Genomic DNA, 19,105 nt, shown 5'->3' on the forward strand with positions numbered 1-19,105 from the left:
GCTCTTTTCCTCTCACTTTTTTTGGAATTCTCTGAAAGACATCTCAAGCTCTGGAATAATTCCCCCCCAAACCCAGCCTTCCCTTGGACCTGGCCTCCACTGTCCCACCTGCCCCAGGACGTGGCCGAGAAAGAAGGGGTTTGGCTGGGTGGGAGGGGCGGGGATGTCACAAGCACCTGTCACCTGGCAAGCCCCCTCACTTCCCCATCACCCCCAGCCCCACCCACCCTCACGCCCGAGAGGGCCGGCCAGGTCCTGGCCCTCCAGCGAGCCCTAACCCGCACAGGCCCGTCCCTCCCGCCCCAGCCTCTCGCCGCTGTCCAATGGCCGAGGGGCAGGGCAAGCTGAGCAAGCCGTGGCAGCCTCGCCGGGCCCCCGCCCTGTTCCCGGTTCCCGAGCCGGACCCCGGCGGCCTTTAAATGCCGCCCAGGGCCGGCGCGGTGCGGCTCCTGGCACCTTTCATCTTCGCGCAGCGACAGCAGCGCCCTGAGGCGGAAAGCAGCTCGACTGGCCAGTCGCCGTCCGGGCAGCGGCGGCCACCTCCGACCTCGGGACCGGCGCCGCCTCTCCCTTCCCTCCCCCACCTCCCGGGCCTGCCTGCCGGGTCGGCGCGGGGGGCCCCCGGCGTACGCGCGCGCGCGTGCCCGCGTGGGTGTGCGCGCCCGAGCCATCCTCGGACCCGCGCCCCCGCCCGGCGCAGGACCGCCCCGGGATCCCCGCCCGCGCGCCGCGTCCCACGGCCCCCGCCACCGGCCTCCAGCCGTGCACCCGCCGCACTCTGCAAGAAGATGGCGGGATCGGTGGCCGACAGCGATGCCGTAGTGGTGAGTGTGGCGGGGCGCACGCGAGGCGCCCCCTTCCCGCGGTCCCCACGCCGCGCCCCTGCTCCCGCCGAGCGGCGGCGGAGAGGAGCTGAGGCCCAGCCCGGCGCCCCCCGCGTGGGAAGGTGCCCGGTACCTGTTAGCGGGAGCCGCTGTGCGCGGCCGGCGTGGGGGCGCCGGGGGTGCCCCGGGCTGGGGGCCCGCTGGCCCCGGGAGGTTGTTTGGGCGGACGGCGGGATCGGGGGTAACCGACAGCCCCCTCCGTGCCGTGCAGCCCCCGGCCAGGTGTGTGCACGTTGCACATGTGGAGGGTGCGCGTGCGTGAGTGTGTCGGGGCGCGCGCACCCCGCGTCCGCCCCCCGATCGGGGATTCCCCCTCGGAAATGGGTCGGCGCCAGTGGCTCCCGGGAGAAGTTGAGCGCGGCTGCTGCACTCCAGCCACGTCCGGGAGGACAGGCCTGAGAGACCGCGCGTCCAGATGCGTTCGCGGTGAGAGAGGGGCCTACCCTCCTCCCGGGCTGGGCTCTGGCTTCCCGGTGTGCCTCGACCTTGATTTTGATCTAGATCTGAAGGGCCTGGGGATCTTTAGAGACTTAGCTACCAGGTGGAAAGAACGGTTTTGATCCGAGGATTTAGGTGGTTATTCAATGGACTGTGAGGCGGCAGCATCTGCAGACGCTGCCTGTCTTCTGTAAGGGCTGCTGGATTCCACCAGATTTGTGTAGGTTCTTCCCCAACTCCCACCCCCCAAAACCGCCTTTAAAAAGCCAATCTGTGTGCTTCTATTTTTAGAAACTAGATGATGGACCTTTAAACAACTCCTTGGGCTCTCCAGTTCAAGCCGACGTGTACTTCCCACGACTGGTAAGTGATTTTTTTTTTTTTCTTTTTTCTGTGCTCTGTGTCTCTGCCTGTACCCTCTTTCTTTCTGATTGCATTTTCTAATGGGTCAGGTCCTCAGGATCTGAGGGCTTGGCTCTTCCCTTACCGGCTGTAAACTTCCTGTTTCCCCTTGCAGATAGTTCCATTTTGTGGGCATATTAAAGGTGGCATGAGACCGGGCAAGAAGGTGTTAGTGATGGGCATCGTTGACCTCAACCCTGAGAGGTAAGGCAGAGCTATCAGGCAGTTACAAGGCCCTGCCCACTCCTATGTCCTGCTCCTCCTCTTCCTCTCCCTGTGGCCAGTGTTGCTAGTTGGAAGTGCCAAGAAAGTACCATGTTCCCATGAAAAGAATGTGTATGAATCCCAGCCATCATTTCTCCAGACAGCTATTTATATCTAGAGATTATAAATATAGGCCCACATCATTTTTTCTCTTGACCCTTAGGGAGGCCAAAGGACTTGTTTTTTGTGTGTGTGTTTTTTTTATGGTTTTTAAACATGGTGCTTGGAGTGAGAACTATCAATATAAATGAGAACCAAATTTACAAGTTATTATTTCCCCTGGTCAGTTTTTGGGGCTGTTTTTGAGAATTCTGAAATGGATTAAGATAGAAGATGTGTGAATGGTTTGGGGTATCTAAAATCCCCAATGTTAGTCATTTTCAACTCCACCGGAGCCTCCTTTATGTAACAAAATAACTGGTTTGATTATAATCCTACTTCTCCATACCTAGTCTAACCTGTGTAAAGAGTAGTGTCCCGTGAAAAGCAGACAAATCCCGAGAAGAAGGAGAAAATATGGGAGCCTGGGTCATTGTTAAATGTTGTTATGTCCAATCTTGAATAAATGAGATGATTTTCTTACCAGTTTTGCCATCAGCTTGACCTGCGGTGACTCAGAAGATCCTCCAGCTGATGTGGCAATTGAACTCAAAGCTGTGTTCACAGACCGGCAGCTACTCAGAAATTCTTGTATATCTGGCGAAAGGGGTGAAGAACAATCAGCTATCCCTTACTTTCCATTCATCCCAGACCAGCCATTCAGGGTGAGTCCTCGAGTGCGTCAGCTCCAACCCCTGGCAGGGTGAGGATGCTTTCCTCCTCTAGTGTTGCCAAGAACCCTTTAAGCAGCCAGAATTCTTGCATGTCCAGGAAATTTGTCACCCGATGGTGAAAAAAAGATCAAAAGAACTCTTTGCTGATTTGAATTAATACTCGCCATGGTAGCTCTTAGCTAATACATTTAGTAAGTAAATCCATATTTATGTGTCCTGAATGTTAAGAATACTTTTCTGTGTAGTGCTTAACAAAGTATTAAGTATATCATAGATACCTGTCTCAAAAATAGTTGATTGATTAATAAAGACGAGTTTTCCTCATTGTTTCTCAACCTTTAAGAAGCACTAAATCTTATTAGTTATAACTCTTTAAAGAATACAGTGATTGGTATTTCAAGGCCTGGCTATGTCTCTGTTTCCCCCTAGGGGTTAAGTAGCCTCAGTCTATGTCTTCGTCACAGGCTGCGTGGCTGACAAATGTTTCCCTTGGACCTGGATGAGTATAGATTTGCTCCTCACTATCTAGCAGGCCGGAAGCTCAGCCCAAACTTCCCATCCAATTAAGATGCATTAGCAGCACCTTCCTCTATGAAGGACGGCACCAAGTCAGAGATGCAAGTCAGTAATGTGTTAAGAAAGGACTTACTAAAATGTGAGACCCGGTGATGAAGTTGTCCACATTATACCTTGTTAACAAAAGTCACAATAGTGACAACTCAGTTGAAAGCTCTCTGTGGCATATACTCCTAACAAAGCAGAACTCCCTACCTTTGCTCTTCATCTAGACATTTATAAGGGCCTTGTGGAGAAGTAATTATGTTCTGGGGGGAACATAAGGATCCATGACTTTTCATACCAGTGGTAGAATTGAGATTGTTGCCCTTCTAATCATAGTCTGGGAGAGGCACCCCCACCCATTATCCCTGCCCTTCCCTTTCTCTAGAATGGTAATGACCCCTTCGGCTACTCTTGACGGTGACAGTTTCTTAATTATGAATCTTAATGCATAGCTCAGGAGTGTGAGTAACCAGGGCTTCTGACTGCCAAGAGGAATATAATGCTTCCCAACAACAAAATTGAAATGAAGTCGGCCCTCCTTGGTGATATAATTTTGGTAATAATACGAATTAAATGTGACTAATATCACATATGGAGTCTCTCCTTGCATGGTGAATACCAATGCTTTTAATAAATACATAGCATAGAACCAATGATTAAACTCCATGGTGAATTACTTAAGGAAAAGAGGAAGAAAAACCTCTTACCATATGGAATCAGTATTTCTGTTTGTCTTAACAAAGCCTTGTTAATTATACATCCTTGGTCCAATGGTAATTACTCTGTAACCTCTTTGCTTTAGTGTTTACCGGGTTTGAGTGTCTAGACTAATATTACATGCTACTAATGCGTACCAGTTCTGCCTTATGAGAGGTTCCTTTGAAGGTGGGATGGATTGTTCAGGGGGATGACAGTGGAGGCATTAAGTGCCATATAAATAAAGCTATGCTCTCTGGAGTGTTAAAGCCTGAGCAACTTTAAATCTTTAACCTTTTGCACTCGGATGTTGAGTGTGACTCGACACGGTTAGCATTAGAATAAAGGAATCGAGAAAAAAGCAAGCGAGTGCAAAGGGTTAAAGGATATTAAATAGTGTAGAGCAATGGTTGACAAAGTGTGTTCCTCCTTCCAGCAAAAGCAGCATCCCCTTGCCACTTGGTGAAAATGTAGATGTTTTAGATCTCACATTAGACCTACTAAAATGAAAATTTTGGAAGTGGGGCCCAGCAATCTGTGTTCTAACAAACGTTCTGTATTATTCCAATGCATTCCAACATGTGAGAACCCCTGAAGATGTTGCCTTTCTTTCTCTAAAGTGAAAGATTGTTTGTTTTTCCCTAGCAGGGTTCACTGAAATTGTGAGCTGAGATTTATCATTTTGTTTCTTCCAGGTGGAAATTCTCTGCGAGCACCCACGTTTCAGAGTGTTTGTGGATGGACATCAACTCTTTGATTTTTACCACCGCGTTCAAACGTTATCTGCAATTGACACCATAAAGATAAACGGGGACCTCCAGATCACCAAGCTTGGCTGATGTTGTTCACACCACCTCCATTTCCAATCGGATCAGGTGCCACAACGATCTGACTGTTGGTCTGGAAGAAGTGTCTTAACAACATCTGGAGACTTAAAAAGGAGACAAAAACAAAAGGCAAGCTTCACTGTCTCTTCTTTGCAGTTTAAACCCCAAATGACAACTTCAACCAAGGTTTGCCCTTAGGAAGCTGTCGGAACAAAGACACCGAGCCATTATTCCCAGAACAAAGTAATACATTTATGCTGGATTTTCTTCAGACTAAACTGAACTGGATTTGTGATAATTTGTGATTTGGTAGCAAGTTATTCATCTTTTCGAAGCAAGGTGATGTTTAGAAACAAAAAGTGCTAAAGACTTCAAATAACAACAATAAAGACGGTACACCGAAATCAACTCATTTCTGCACTGAAGTGGAATTGCGTAGCACAACCAACATTTTAGTCAGGGTATTAACATAGAATGTAGGTTGTTCAAGGTTTGCGTGGTGGTTTTTTTGTTTTGGGGGTTTTTGTTTTGTTTTTTGTTTTGCACAGGATAATGTTAATTCAGATTTTTTAAGCTTTCTCATATTTATTTATGCTCAACGTATGTATTAGAAAATGATTAATATCTCAAGAACAACAAGTTAGGAACTTTTGAATGTACAAATATCTTAGGTCCAAGGGGGGGGAAAGATACATAGTACAATCATGTAACAGGTGAATTTCTACCTTAAACAATTGAGTCATATCCTCCAGACCCCTATATTTAGGATCTCTTGATATAAATTGCTGTAAGTGCTTTTAGAAAGACTGCAACATTTTGGTAAAACTGGTTTTGGAGTTATTGACAATTAATATAAAATTCTATTTACATTGCTTTTTCTCCTTACTGTGAATTAGCACAGTATTGGCTTCCGTAAGACTGACTAGCTACTTTTTCCTAGATTTACATAATGGCTCCTTAAGTTGCTATTAAACTAATTGACAACATATAAGAGGTGATTGCGTAGACAATTTTTAAATGACTATTATATAAACATTTAAGAGTACAATATGAAAATGATTCTGGAATGCAATGTAAAGCAGGAGCCACTGGCCCCAAATAACTTACTTGCAAATAATTTATATCAACTTAAGCTATTAGCTCATTGCATCACTTTTATTAGGTGACCCTCACCAGTATCCCTAAGCAATGCCTTTGCAGCTGCAGAGTAGAGGATGCTTCCTACTTGGTTGGCTCTGCTGAGATACTAGGATAAGACAGGATCCAGATTAGGAAACGATCCAATTAGCTTATCTGAAAGGTTAACTCCCAGAACTCCAGGTCTTTGAGTCCAACCAATAGGGCGAATGCTCCCGATTAAGCTGTAGGAGTTTCCCTGCACTTGTGGAGCTGATCAAACAGCAGTGCCTCTCCAGGAGGAGCCTGCACTACCATCCATGTCATCGAGAGGCAAGGGATGGTTGGCGTCCTGGGTGCTGAATTTCCCAAACCCCGTTGGCCCTAGAGAGAAGGACCTTTGGCATTGCTTGGTCAGGTAGAACGGGGTAGAGGGAACGGGGTGCTGGGGTAGGGGTGTATTTATATATAATTTAGGTTTTGTTTGTACAGCATACCATGTCTTGTTATGACACGTCCTTGTCCTGCTTTGCTTTTGAGGTTTTTTTTTACACAACATGCAGAGGCACTGAAGTGGCCATGTCATTTTCACGTGTCGAGAATGTAGACAGTGTTTCAGTACCAAAGTCTAAGAAAAAGAAAACTAAAATTGTGACCTTTTTATAGGCAATGTATTTGGATTCTTCTAACCTTTGAAACTGTTTAGCACAGTTCCATTGTGTCATATAAGAAGATCCTTTACCCAGCAAGACTGGCTGAGCATTGAAGAGCTTTATGGACCAGCTGACTTAATCAGCCAAGAGGGCTGTCTGTGGCTCCAGGTATTTTCAAGCCTGTGATTAATTTCTCATGGTTCTGAAGTGTATGTGTTGGGTTTTTTATTCTACTTATGGTGGAAGAACCCACGGGAGGTTTCCTTTGAGTGGCCATCCATTCCCACCCACTGCATAATTCAGCAGAAACCAGAGGAGTTGGGAGTGTAACGGATTGGAATTGACACTGTACTCTCTACCTATCGGCTAACTGGTTAGCAGCCAAGCCCTTGGGCAGTTTAATGTAAAGACAGGCTGTTAACCTTTCGTTTCTCTGTGAGGTTTTGGTTGAGCCTATTGGAAATAATCTAAAGAATGTGATCGTTGGGTTCAGCTGTAGGTAAATTAGCAGGGGCCTACTCCAGCTGTTCACGTCCTGTCATGGCCAAGTGAGGCCCAAGGTGGGAATTCAGTATGGAAAGTGCAATTTAAAGCTTCACACGAAAGCACTGGGTGGGTACGTGAGGAGTTATTTCTGACCAGAGTCCTCCTTTTGCAATGTGACCAAAACCAAGGAGTGGAATGAACAATTCAGGCTCTGGGGGAATAAAGGCAGGCTTTAGACAATCTGTCCATTTCTGCATCAAAATTGGAGTGAATGTTTGTACATACTTAAAAGTTAATAGAAATGACTTGTACTTCCCTGGGCTAACCCAAAATTGTCTTAAAATTCTTTTTACTTGAAACCCCATTTTAAATCTTGCCAGCCTCAATTCAAAAATCACTCTTAGAATTGATGGTGATTGGTTCAAGTGGCAAATCCTTTCATTTGTATTAAAAAGAAAATATCCAAAAAAAGAGAGGGAAACAGCCTTGGCAGCTTTCTGGCATTAATGAAATAAGGTTCCTCTGATGAAATATTTTCGAAGAAACACTTTCTTATTTACTGCGTGGTGTAAAATGTGCTAAATGTGTCCTTACATTATTATGTCACTGCTGAAAGTTATTTGCACTATAATAAAGGAATTTTCTACAACGTGGCTTCCAGTTGATCACATGCTAAATTTGGCTCCAGTTGTGATATACTGACCATAGATGTGAATAGCAGTGTTCCCTCAGTTTCACACTCATACTCCACGACCATGTGTTTCTGTATGTCCCACATTGACAAACTGATTGATCAAGGAAGGAAATTGTCTCAGGGCCCTCAGAGGCCTAATGAGTTTATGTTGTGTATGCAATGGATTATTTTTTTTAAATATATATTTTTTATTGATTTCAGAGAAGAAGGGAGAGGGAGAGAGAGAGAGATGGAAACATCAATGATGAGAGAGAATCGTCAATTGGCCGCCTCCTGCACATCCCCTACTGGGGATTGAGCCCACAACCCAGACATATGCCCTGACTGGGAATTGAACCGTAACCTCCTGGCTGATAGGTCGAAGCTCAACCACTGAGCCATGCCGGCTGGGCGGATTCTTTTTAAATATAATTTACATTCAGTAAATTCACTATTTGGGGTGGGGTACAGTTGTATGAGTTTTAACACATGCATAGGTTCATGCAGTTACCACCTCAACCAGGATACAGAATTGTTCCATCACCCCAAAAATTCCCTGGTGCTACACCTTTGTAGTAAAACTTGTCTCCCACTCCTAACCCTGATTAGACAACCACTGATTCATTCCCCCTTCCTTTAGTTTGGCCTTTTCCTGGATGTCATAAGAGGATCCTACAGTATGTGGAATCTTTTGAGGTTACATACTTTCCCGTTAGCATAATGCATTTGAGATTCATGTTTTGTGTATCAATAGTTTTTCTTTGTTATTACGGAGTAGCATTCCATTGTATAGATTTACCGGTTTTTTAAACCTCTTACCTGTTAAGGATACAGTGGGTTCTTAATAAATTGTAAAATGCAGTCTTAGCACAGTATGTTCAAAAGCAAGTCTGCATTTCGCTTGTCCTCTCTTTCCTGTGGTTTGAATGATTATGAAGAAAACAATCCCTTGACTATTCTACCTACAAGTGAAATATGGCTTATAGAAGTTTCCCTAGCTTCAGTTTTGGGTGGTGAGCAGAGAGAGATTTACATGCTGGATCTAGGGTCCTATTTTTTCCTTAATTCATTTTATTAATCCCTTTATTTTTTAAAAGTTTTAAGGATGCAAAGCTGTGAGGCTAGTCTTACAGCTTTTGCAGTTAAGTGCAGGCAGGGAGAGGTCTGTTAAGGTGGGGACAATTTGCTGAGGCTGTAGGGCAGAGATAAGAGAGCTTCCCCTGCCCCCCCCCCCCAGTCTAGGTAGGAAGGTCCCTTGGGGGATATGACATTTGTGAAGAAAATAATGTTCCTCTCCCCTTCTAAACTCTGCAGGACTTATAACCAAATTAACATGAAACAGATTAACATTAACAGGTGGCAATGTCTACGAATGTACGTTGGGGGGTGCCATAAGAATGGGACCGGAAGATGCACTGAGCAGTTGAGGTTCATATGCCATTTTGGACAAAGGAGAAGGAGGCAGGGGTCTGGGATTTCAGATGGAAAGCAGGTAATTTACAGGTAGGTGGGGAAAGAGCAAACATGTAGACAAATTTTTGCCGGACCACCCAGAAACAATGGGACACAGAGGCAAATACAGCTAACAAGCTTTGCTAGATTTCTTTAGTTTATATTAGGATGCTAAGTGATGTTCCCTTCCTTTAAGCAGGTTTTTTACAAGCAGTTAAGGGTCAAAGGTTCTGAGTCTTTTGTTCCTTAATAACCAGTTTAAAAATCAATATCCCAAAAAGCACATTTTTGGGGTGCAAAACGTTGGTGTCTCCTTCACATGACACTTGTTTTATGACATCAGTTGGATTGGATGGTGTGGAAGATATCCGTAACTGTAGCCTCCACGGGCCTCAGACACTTGGGACCTTCATTCATTCAACAGCTATTTATCGAGCTGTGTCAATTGCTGTTCCAGGCACCTGGATACATCAATAAGTAAAACAGACAACAGTATTTGGTGGTTTAAACTTTATGTGCTTAAGAATCACCCAGAAAGTCTCCTTACAGAGCAGAAGCCCGGCCTCACCCTGGAAGATTCTGTTTCAGTAGGCCTACAGTAGGTCTTGGGAGTGTATATCTTTAAGAAATATGCCCTGGCTAGTTTGGCTCAGTGGATAGAGCGTCCTGGGTTCGATTCCAATCAAGGGCACATGCCTGGGTTGTGGGGCTTGATCCCCAGTAGGAGGTGTGCAGGAGGCAGCCGATCAATGATTCTCTCTCATCACTGATGTTTCTATCTCTCCCTCCCTCCCCCTTCCTCTCTGAAATCAATAAAAATATATATTTTTATTAAAAAGAAATATCTGGATGCTGTGGGTTTTCCTGGATCTCAAATTAAGTAGCTCTGCCCTCAGAAATTCCATAAACATTTACTGAATCAAACTGTTGAATTGTGCAGGGCTGTAATATTCTGATTTGTGGATATTTTTATGTGAAAACTTTATTTCAACACTAGACAGCCTGCTTTGCCAAAAAAAAAAAAAAAAAAAATCATGTCATTACAATGTTACAGCTATGTGTTATTATCCCTGATTTAACTTCCTCTTCTCCTGCCCCTGCCTCAAATAGAAAACATTGTAGTAAAAGAAAATTATTTTCAGCCAAGTTTTGTAAAAGTCCTCCTTGTCTGGGTTGGTTTAGGACCTCAGCAGCACTCTAACACCTGTTTTAGATTGAAATTCTGGGGCAAGCCTGCCTTCCTCATAGGAAACACTTCAATTAGTTATTTATCACCAGGGAGGCTCCCCGGGGTGGGGCCTAATTGTTCTATGAGGCAAATACACCAAGTGGCTTATAACTTGTAAAGAGGACAGAGGGCAAGTGGTAATGGCCCAAATGAGCTGTTCATGGCATTTTGGAAATGAATTTAGTCTTCCTTTCACAAGAAAAGGCAGCTGAGCTTATACAAGATACTTTATGCTTGCCTTGCTTCCTAATCACCATGTTAATTTTACAATAATTTTTCCCTAAAGTCTTCAAAAAGCAAAGAACTGCCTTGCAAGATAGACACTTCATAATTAAAATGGGTGTATACAACAAGGTGCCGAAACAATACTCAACCGAGAGAGAAGGGGAAGGAATAGCCACTGATGATTTCTCTTGCTTTGATACACACTTCCATCTCCTAGGGAAGGATGGTGACTAGGTGAGCAAGCACAGAGGTAAGGAAGTGTTATCACCATAATTGCCTAGTTATTAATATTAATAATGGGAAGAGAGGAAAGGGGAGGCCAGACGTTGTAAGCATGGTCATACAGGCAGCTTCACCAAGAAGCTACAGTTTCACCAGCCCCAGGGAACCACCAGTTCATTCCCTGCAAATCAGGGATCAAACAGAGGGGGAGATGGGCATGCGCAGTGAAGTCTGGGTGATGTAGAGAAGGTGCTTGCCTGTCAGTTTAGTCTGGGGAAAAGATCCCATTGGCTAGGAGGGTGAAGCCACTGCAAGCACGTGAAATCTTGGAAAGGTAAAATCCCCAAAGAGTTCCCCCTCTCTTGCCTTCTGGTTCCCCCTTCCTTTCTCTTGCTCCATGACCTTCACTTGCCCGCCATGTGGCCTTAACCAGCCACATGGCTCTGACTATGCGGACCCCACACGCAATGGACTAAAGCTGGGAACACAAGCTAACCTAGTCAAATGCTGGACTGGACTGGACTTTAATATAGAGCAGAAATTCTGGGCAGTGGCCTTAATTCTGGCTCTGCTGAATACATGGTGGGACTTTTTTCATGGCGGGACAGACGGAGATGGGACCTTGAAGGGGAACCCCCTTAATTTTACATCATTAATAACACTTTCCACGAAACCCAGTCCTCCTGTGGAGGTCTCAGGAGATTCTTTTCCCCGTGGCACCTCAAGAACTCCACTTCCATGATAACAGAAGGAGGCGTCATGGTTTGATAGGCCCTGAAAAGCGGCAAGCAGGCCACTGGCTGTGGGGATGATGTGGGGTTTGGGGGTGCCTTCCAAGCTTGTATGAGTAAGAACGATAACAAATATGTGCTAATAACTCCAGCACCTCCCTTCCGTCACTAATCTGTCACTAATTCTAAAAAGACAGAAGCAAAAAACTCAAGTCTTACCTAAGCAGTTGGTTTGGGAATGGGAGGAAGAGAAGCAGTGAGCTTTCCATCTTTTATCAGAATGAAAAATGATGGGAATGGGATGCCGGGCCTCAGGGGTTTGTTGTGTGTGATCTGGCGAGCACTTTAAACCTCCTGCCTTAAAAGGATATGTGACGTGTTTGGAGAACCAAGGGTGACAACCAGTTGTACAGGAATAAAACATTTCTTACAGCTGGTAAGGCCAGAGTTATATCATAATCATGATACCAATTTCTATAATAATCCTCCACAATTTTATAATGAAACAGTATTAAAAGTGCAAATCCTGAGACTGTCTAATCCATTAAAATATGCTCTTTGTATAATTTCATTGAAGTCTGCTTTACTTAAATTCTAGCCCAAATTGACAGTGTATTAGATAAATATTTAGAATGTTTGTAAAATGTGCTTAGGAATTTTTTTATGCCGAATTATTATAGCTGTTCCAATATTACAAAACACAGATTTCTCCTAATACAATAAAAAATGATCTTTAGTTCAGCCTAAGAGAATTTTTTAATGTTATTTTAAAAAGTGAACAAGGTAGATATGCACAAAATGATGAGGAACTGCCAAAAACAATGTTTTTTCAATGAGTAGTGTGGTCTGTTATGCTAAGATTCTAGTTAACCATTCATTTATCCCACATTTTTGAATCCTCAAATAAAATAACTTATACGCACTACGGGGCACAAAACCACAGTCTCTTTATTTGAGAAGGTTAGAAATAGACACACTCTCATAAGGCTCTGATTTAAGTCATATATTGGGGTTACCTCACAATTTGGGTTTGACTTGAAAGTCCCCTTGTAATGCTCAGTAACTTCAAAATTAAGTAAACAATTTAAAAAATATTACTTGCTAAGTTGAAAGGGCAAATATTGGTCCTTGTATATAGTCTGTGCTCTTAAAATATGTCCATATAGTCAGTTCATGATCATCGTTCCTCTCTCCTTTAAGAGAATCACTCCTAACGGATGCTAATGAAGCTAGATATGCATGGAGCCTTTTTATATGAAGGCAATGTATTAGACACTGTGGATTATAAAAAGAGATAGATGGCATATGCCATCTGCCCTTGAAGAATTTATGACCTAACTGGAAAGACCGGCCATGTACACATGAAATATACATAAAGGTGAATGTCAGTAAGTAGGGCCAGACCAAGTGGGCAGAACGTTGCTTGTTGCAGGAGTTCCAGAGGCAGAGCTTGCTGGTCACGGGGGTGACTTGAGGGGGTGTCTGGGTCTGAAGGACTTCAGCTGAACTTCCAAGGCCTGGGAGCCACTTGCACCCTGTGCTGCAACACAACTCCCCAGCATGTACCAACTTCAGATTTGATCTGAAGGGCCACGTGCTGTTCTTCAAAGCTCAGTGGCAAAGTTGAAATCTGGCCTCCCAAAGGAAGAGTTCAGGGAGGAACTTGGTGTTCCTTAATCACAAAGCACATGGGTCCCTCGGAGAGAGGAGACCCTTTCTTTAATGAAGCCCTGAGCAACTCCTAAAAGAAAAAAAAAAAAGGCAGCAAAATCACTATCTCTCTTAGCAACATTTCTTTCTGATATATCTCCTTGGGCAAGGGAAACAAAAGAAAAAAAAATAAACAAATGGGACTACATTTAAACTAAAAGTTTTTGCACAGCAAAGGAAACCATCAATAAAATGAAAAGACAACCCACTGAATGGGAGACCATATTTGCCAATGATACATCTGATAAGGGGTTAATATCCAATATTTATAAAGACACTATTTTATCCCCAAGTCCCTCTTTGGCTTCGAGCTCTCTCCAATCCCCTCCCAGGCAACTTCTAAATCTCCCCAATTCCCCTCTTATGGATACCTATTTGACCAGTACTAGCTTTTCCAGGGGCTTTTTTTTTTTTTTTTAATCCTCACCCTAGGATATGTTTTTGATTTTAGAGAGAAAGGAAAGGAGAGAGAGAGAAACGTAGACATGAGAGAGAAACCTCGGACAGCTGCTTCCCGTACGAACCCACAACCTAGAAATGTGCCCTGACCAGAATCAAACCTGAAACCTTTTGGTGTACGGGATGACGCTCCAACCAACTGAGCCGCCCGGCCAGGGGCTTTTTAAAGCATTAACCCAGCAGAGGCCGTTTTCTCTAGAGAGAACATTCTGCCCCGAAGAAAAATAAGAATTGTCTATCATTCCATTTGTTAGTTTCTTTAACACCCTGCAGCAAGCAGTGAAGACATCAAGACAAGTGAGGAGGAAAATGCCAGAACCTCCTGGTTCTTTCTATCCTCAAGACTCAGATTAATATCTCCTCTTTAATTTCCCCAACTTAATTTTAAAGAAGGTGCCTCCTCCCCCTCAATGTTTGCTTGCTTTATGTCCATCTCTCCAGCTAGATGATCATTTCCATCAGGGCAGGTACCTTGCTAATCTTGTTCCCTGCATCCCAAACATGTGGCATGGTACTTGTCACAATAAAAAAATGAATAGATGTTTGTTGGATGGATAAATGATAGCCAAGGTGCTGTGTTAGTTATTTATTGCAGTGCAGTAAATTATCTTAAAATTTAGAGGCTTAAAACAACAGTAAACATGTATTATCCCACACCGTTTCTGTTGACCAGGAATTTAGGAGCAGCTTAGCTGAGTGGTCCTAACTCAGGGACTCTCCTGATGTTACAGTGAAGCTGTCAGCCAGGGCTGCAGTCATCTGAGGGTTTGATTGGGGCTCTGTAATTGGGATGCCTTCTTTGTATTTGAAGAGAATCAGTTTCTCTCCACTCAGAGATATGTACAAAGGAAAAGAGCATAAGAACAGACAGATTGGGGTTCAAATCCTGCCGCTTGCCAGCTCTGAGATCTTTCTAAGTTTTGACCAGTCTGAGTCTCCTTTTTCTCTTCTGTAACATCAAGCTGTAAAAATATTCTTTGCAAGATTGTTGTAAGGTTTAAGCCAAAGTAGGTCCTTAGGCATTTAGCAGAATTCCTGGCATGTAATGAGAGTTTATGAAATGGTTGCTCTTCGGACTATATCGGAGTAACGATAACTTCACCTGGTATTTTATATTCTAGACCTCAACTTAGCCGTTTGGAGGTGACCTGAATAGTAGAGCTTGTCAGGTTATCATGTTGCAGAGGAGAAAAACAAGTCCAGAGAGCTTAGGTGACTTGTCCAGGGTGTGACTTTGCTCCTCACTGCTTGTCAGGCTCCTGGGCAGGGCTCTCTGAGGAGACACAGCGGGAAGCAGCCTGGGAGGGTAATGAGTGGCCCAAGACAGCAGGGCCTATCCGGGCTCCCAGAGGTCATCCTGGGGTGAGCTGGGACTCTGGTTACTGTCTTGGTTAATTCTTCAGGGGAGTCTCATGTGCCTGACCCACCTCCCAGCGATTTTCGATTTTCGAGGGGATTAATTAGTGGCTGATAAAGCAGCAGTGACAGGGCATCCTTATTCCAATAAGCCCCTTGAGTGCATCCAGCAGCTATCACCCGATGAGAAAACAACCATTTAGGCCTTAACGAGCTTGTGATTCTGTAAAGTCCTGAGAGCCTTACTAATTATCCCATCTTTTTGTTGTTGCTTTGGTGTTTTTGCAGGAGGGTGGGGGTGTCATGCCATGCTTTTTTTTTTTTTTTTTTAGGTTTTCCTCACTGGGAAGGCTCCTGCTTTGATTAGTCATCCATACTGTCACATCCTACTTTCTGGGTAGATTTTCAGTCATTTGCAAATGTGAGATTATGAGACTGTGTTTGTATTTGCCTGGTTTCAGTCTCCCTTTAATTCATATAAATGTCTTCCATCTTTAGCCCAAAGGGCACACACTTCTTTTTTTTAATCCATTCTAGAACCTATTACAACCTACCCAGGGCTCTAGAAGTTATCCTTTTCTCTTTTTTAGATTTTCGTTTTTCTACAGAAAGTAACTCCTCGGTAAAGCCCTTTTTACGTCTGGGGATGGAATGTAGTGCTCTGCCCCTTTTATGAAAGACTCTGTAAATGAGACAGCACCTGCCATGCCCACCATGAAAGTTAAGTGGAAAGTTTACCTGTGTTCATACTACAATAAGTTCAATATACACCCTACCCCAGCCCATGGACTAAAAGAAAACTTATACTTATGCACTAAGTTTGCTAGAAGTGAAGTGTTTGGGTGCAAGAGAGGACCAATTAGACAAGGAGCTCTCAGTGGCTGACTGTTTGCAGTGGGTGGTGGATGCCACAAAATCATGCTCTAAAATCACTGTGGGTTACGGTTGATGCAGGACGTGGTGTTCCCATTAGGAGAGTCACACTCTGGAGATAAGGCACCTGGGAAGAATTCAAAGAAAATATCTGGAAGGACAGCATATTGGCCTTGTGGATTGGGACTTAGAAGGCAGGTCTAAAGTGAGAGAGGGAGTGGACAGAGGCATAGAGCTCATTCTTGAGGTGATCTAATGTTGCCATCTTACAGAGGAGAAAATTGAGGCTCGGAGATGAAATCAACTGCTTAAACTCAGTACAGTTTGTCAAAGGTAGATGCTCAGATAGAATCCAGATCTCTTGCTTCCTAGGCCAGGACTCTGTAGGAGAAAAACCAGGATCATGAAGAGACAGCATAAGAGGGAGAGCTGAAATGGGAGTTTCCAAGGCTGCTGGATAGCCACTGAAAGGAAAGGAGTTGGGCACTCCAAATACTTCACATGTTTTCCAAGGATTATCCCAGCTTAGGGAGTCATGAAGGCGACCCTCCAAGAAAGTGAATTTTGCTTCAAGGATAAGGAACAGATACAGAAAGAGAGAGGGCCTACTCAGTTTAGATGCCCCACAAAAGAAGGGCTGAGATGAAGGTGAACTTGGAAAGCTATGTGCAAATATAGTAGTTTGCTGGAAGCATTGAAGATGGTTCAGATCTATAGCATCTCTGTAGATTAACAGAGAACAGAGATAAATTCACCATCTGTGGTACCTAAGAATGACATAGTTATCCAAAAATAGGTGCCAAGGGCCAACTTTGCGGGGCATGCCCACTGCTCACACTCCCAAGAGGCATTGATTTGTAGAAACAGCTCACCCACAGGTCCTGGGGTCTCCCCCTTTGAAATGGGGAAGAACAAGGGTTTCTAAGAGGCCTTCTAAATTAAGTCAGAAAACAGGAATGTGGACCTGAAGAGGATATGGAGTGGGGACAATAAGGAAGATGACTGGACCCCACGTTTTCCTAAGTATATTGAAGCTCCCACTCACACCCTGAGCCGTCCATGTGTGGGTGGGACAGCATGGGTATCTGGCTCCTTGGTGGGCAGGAGGCTGAACTGCAGAGCCCAGCACAGAGTCAGAGCCGAGGGCTGAGGAGAATGGAGGGCACTGGATGCTACAGCTCCACATGCCTCCTATTTGGGCATCTGTGGTTCTGTGAGGAGGACATTTATTCTCATAGCCAGGCCTTCTAGTTTCTGAGCTTCTCTTCACCACCACACTCCCAAGAGGATGAGCTCTCCAGTTCTTCCAATGACCAATTACTTAACATGGGAGTGTTGGGTGGTATTAGACATCAAAGCCAAGTGTAACCTGGGTCTTGAGGGGGGAAAGTGCTAAGAATCGCTGGGTAATTGCTGCTGGGTAATGTTCCCTCACACCCCTCAAACTCCCCAACCACCTCACTTTAGATAGTATACCACGTCATAATCAACCCCTGAGTTTTATTGAGTGAAAACAACAAAGATTTATTTCTTGCTCATTGCTACAATTCTATCTCAGGTTGATAGCAGCTCCATCATTTAGAAAGTCACCTGTCACCCTGGCAATAAGTAAGCACTTAATAAATGGACCTGGTGGGGGTTTTTTTCTGGTGTCAGTTTCCCCCCATCGTGTGGTTCTGTTGAAGATGGTGTAAGCAGGGAGGGAGAGGATGAGAATATTCATCACAGGGCAGCAGAAAAAAACAACAGTCAAGATTCAGGAAACTGAATCCTAATTTTAAAACTGCCAGTTACTAGCTCTGTGACCTAGGGCACTTTACACATGTTAAAAACAGTTTCTGTGGCTTTGATTTTGGTCGTTGTGATCCTTGAATTATCCATAATGCTAATGTGCATTAAGACGTAGGCTTTGTTATAATACATTTTGGTTGTGAATTCATTGATGGTTCTCTGGTCCTTGACAATGAGCCTGGTCAAGCAGGACTTGGGGCCGTCTCCATTCCCAGGCCTTGTGTGGTCCTGGGACTCACACCACACTGCACTTGATTGATGTCATGTCCCTGCAGCCATCATATCTGTGGCCTCTGGTCTGAAAAGGGCTCAGTTCCTGGTGAAAACATGGTAAGAAGTCCCTGTGTTTGTCAAACAGCACTTTTGTGAACTTCGGAGTATGTGAACACGGAGACTTCCTTTTTTCTGCTCCTTGTCTGATCAACAAAAGGCAGCTCCTGGGCCAAGAGGCTGTTCCAGGTAAGAACTCTCCTGATAGGCTTCTCATGTGCCTGCCAGCATGCCGCCTCCTGAAACACTAGGACGTCCAGGCCAATCTTTCTTGTCAGGAATCACCTGGACAGGAAGAACTGACAGGCTTCCTAAAAGCACTTGGTAAGGCAGAAGAGAACACTTTTTTTTAAAAAAAAATCAGACATTCAAACAGGGCTGGTAGAAATGTGTGCCAGAGCGGTCTTGCTGGCAGGCCATTTTGGCAAAATGCATCAAAAGTGCATATGCCTTTTGAGCCAGGAATTCCATTTCTAGGAACTTACCCCAAGGAAACAGTCTAAGGTATGCCTGAAGATTGAGATGCCAATTTTATTCTTTGCTTCACTTCTGTTTTATGTGCAAAGGTAAGCCTGGGGAAATGCCACTATGTTTTTATCATAAATTTCCCAATTTTGCTTACGCTCACTTAAATGGTCTCTGTTTCTCATAACTAACTCACAAACCTGGGGTGGGGTTCTAACCAATAGTCTTGTTCATAAAGCTCCTATGAGAATCAAATAGACTCATTTTATAGGAAACATGTGAAAACTCATTTACAAAGGCCATCCCCTGACTTTGCAGGGTTAAGGGAGTATCTCAGTATTCGACTGGCTTATAATCCCCAATTCAAACAATTCTACTAATTTCAACACCACCTGCACCCCATGTTCAAAATACATGCTGCATCAAATTCTTGAGCTTTTAGAGTGTCTGTGGCCCAAAATAACATGATGCTTGAAATCTGTATTGGTTACAATAAGTACGCCTGGCTGCTATAACAAACAAACCCCAATTCCCAGTGACTTCGTGAAAT

The 19,105-nt window shown here is 44.3% G+C and overlaps 1 protein-coding gene across 1 annotated transcript; it reads left to right on the forward strand.

The window, feature by feature from the left end:
- Window positions 1–245: 245 nt before the first annotated feature.
- LGALSL (galectin like) lies at window positions 246–5,253 on the forward strand. The gene is made up of 5 exons (XM_008147549.3): window positions 246–824; window positions 1,614–1,685; window positions 1,840–1,928; window positions 2,575–2,752; window positions 4,714–5,253. The coding sequence occupies exons 1-5, from the start codon at window positions 420–422 to the stop codon at window positions 4,855–4,857; spliced, it is 888 nt and encodes a 295-aa protein (XP_008145771.2). The 5' UTR covers window positions 246–419; the 3' UTR covers window positions 4,858–5,253.
- Window positions 5,254–19,105: the final 13,852 nt, after the last annotated feature.

Source organism: Eptesicus fuscus, chromosome 16 (genome assembly GCF_027574615.1).
Source record: "Eptesicus fuscus isolate TK198812 chromosome 16, DD_ASM_mEF_20220401, whole genome shotgun sequence".
Taxonomy (NCBI): Eukaryota; Metazoa; Chordata; class Mammalia; order Chiroptera; family Vespertilionidae; genus Eptesicus; species Eptesicus fuscus.

What these genes read in the sequence shown, in the direction of transcription:
- LGALSL (XM_008147549.3), top strand. Translation starts at nt 420, where the DNA reads ATGCCGCCCAGGGCCGGCGCGGTGCGGCTCCTGGCACCTTTCATCTTC. An exon ending in ACGTGTACTTCCCACGACTG is followed by an intron (nt 1,686 to 1,839) that starts GTAAGTGATTTT and finishes TTCCCCTTGCAG; the next exon opens with ATAGTTCCATTTTGTGGGCA. An exon ending in TCCCAGACCAGCCATTCAGG is followed by an intron (nt 2,753 to 4,713) that starts GTGAGTCCTCGA and finishes TGTTTCTTCCAG; the next exon opens with GTGGAAATTCTCTGCGAGCA.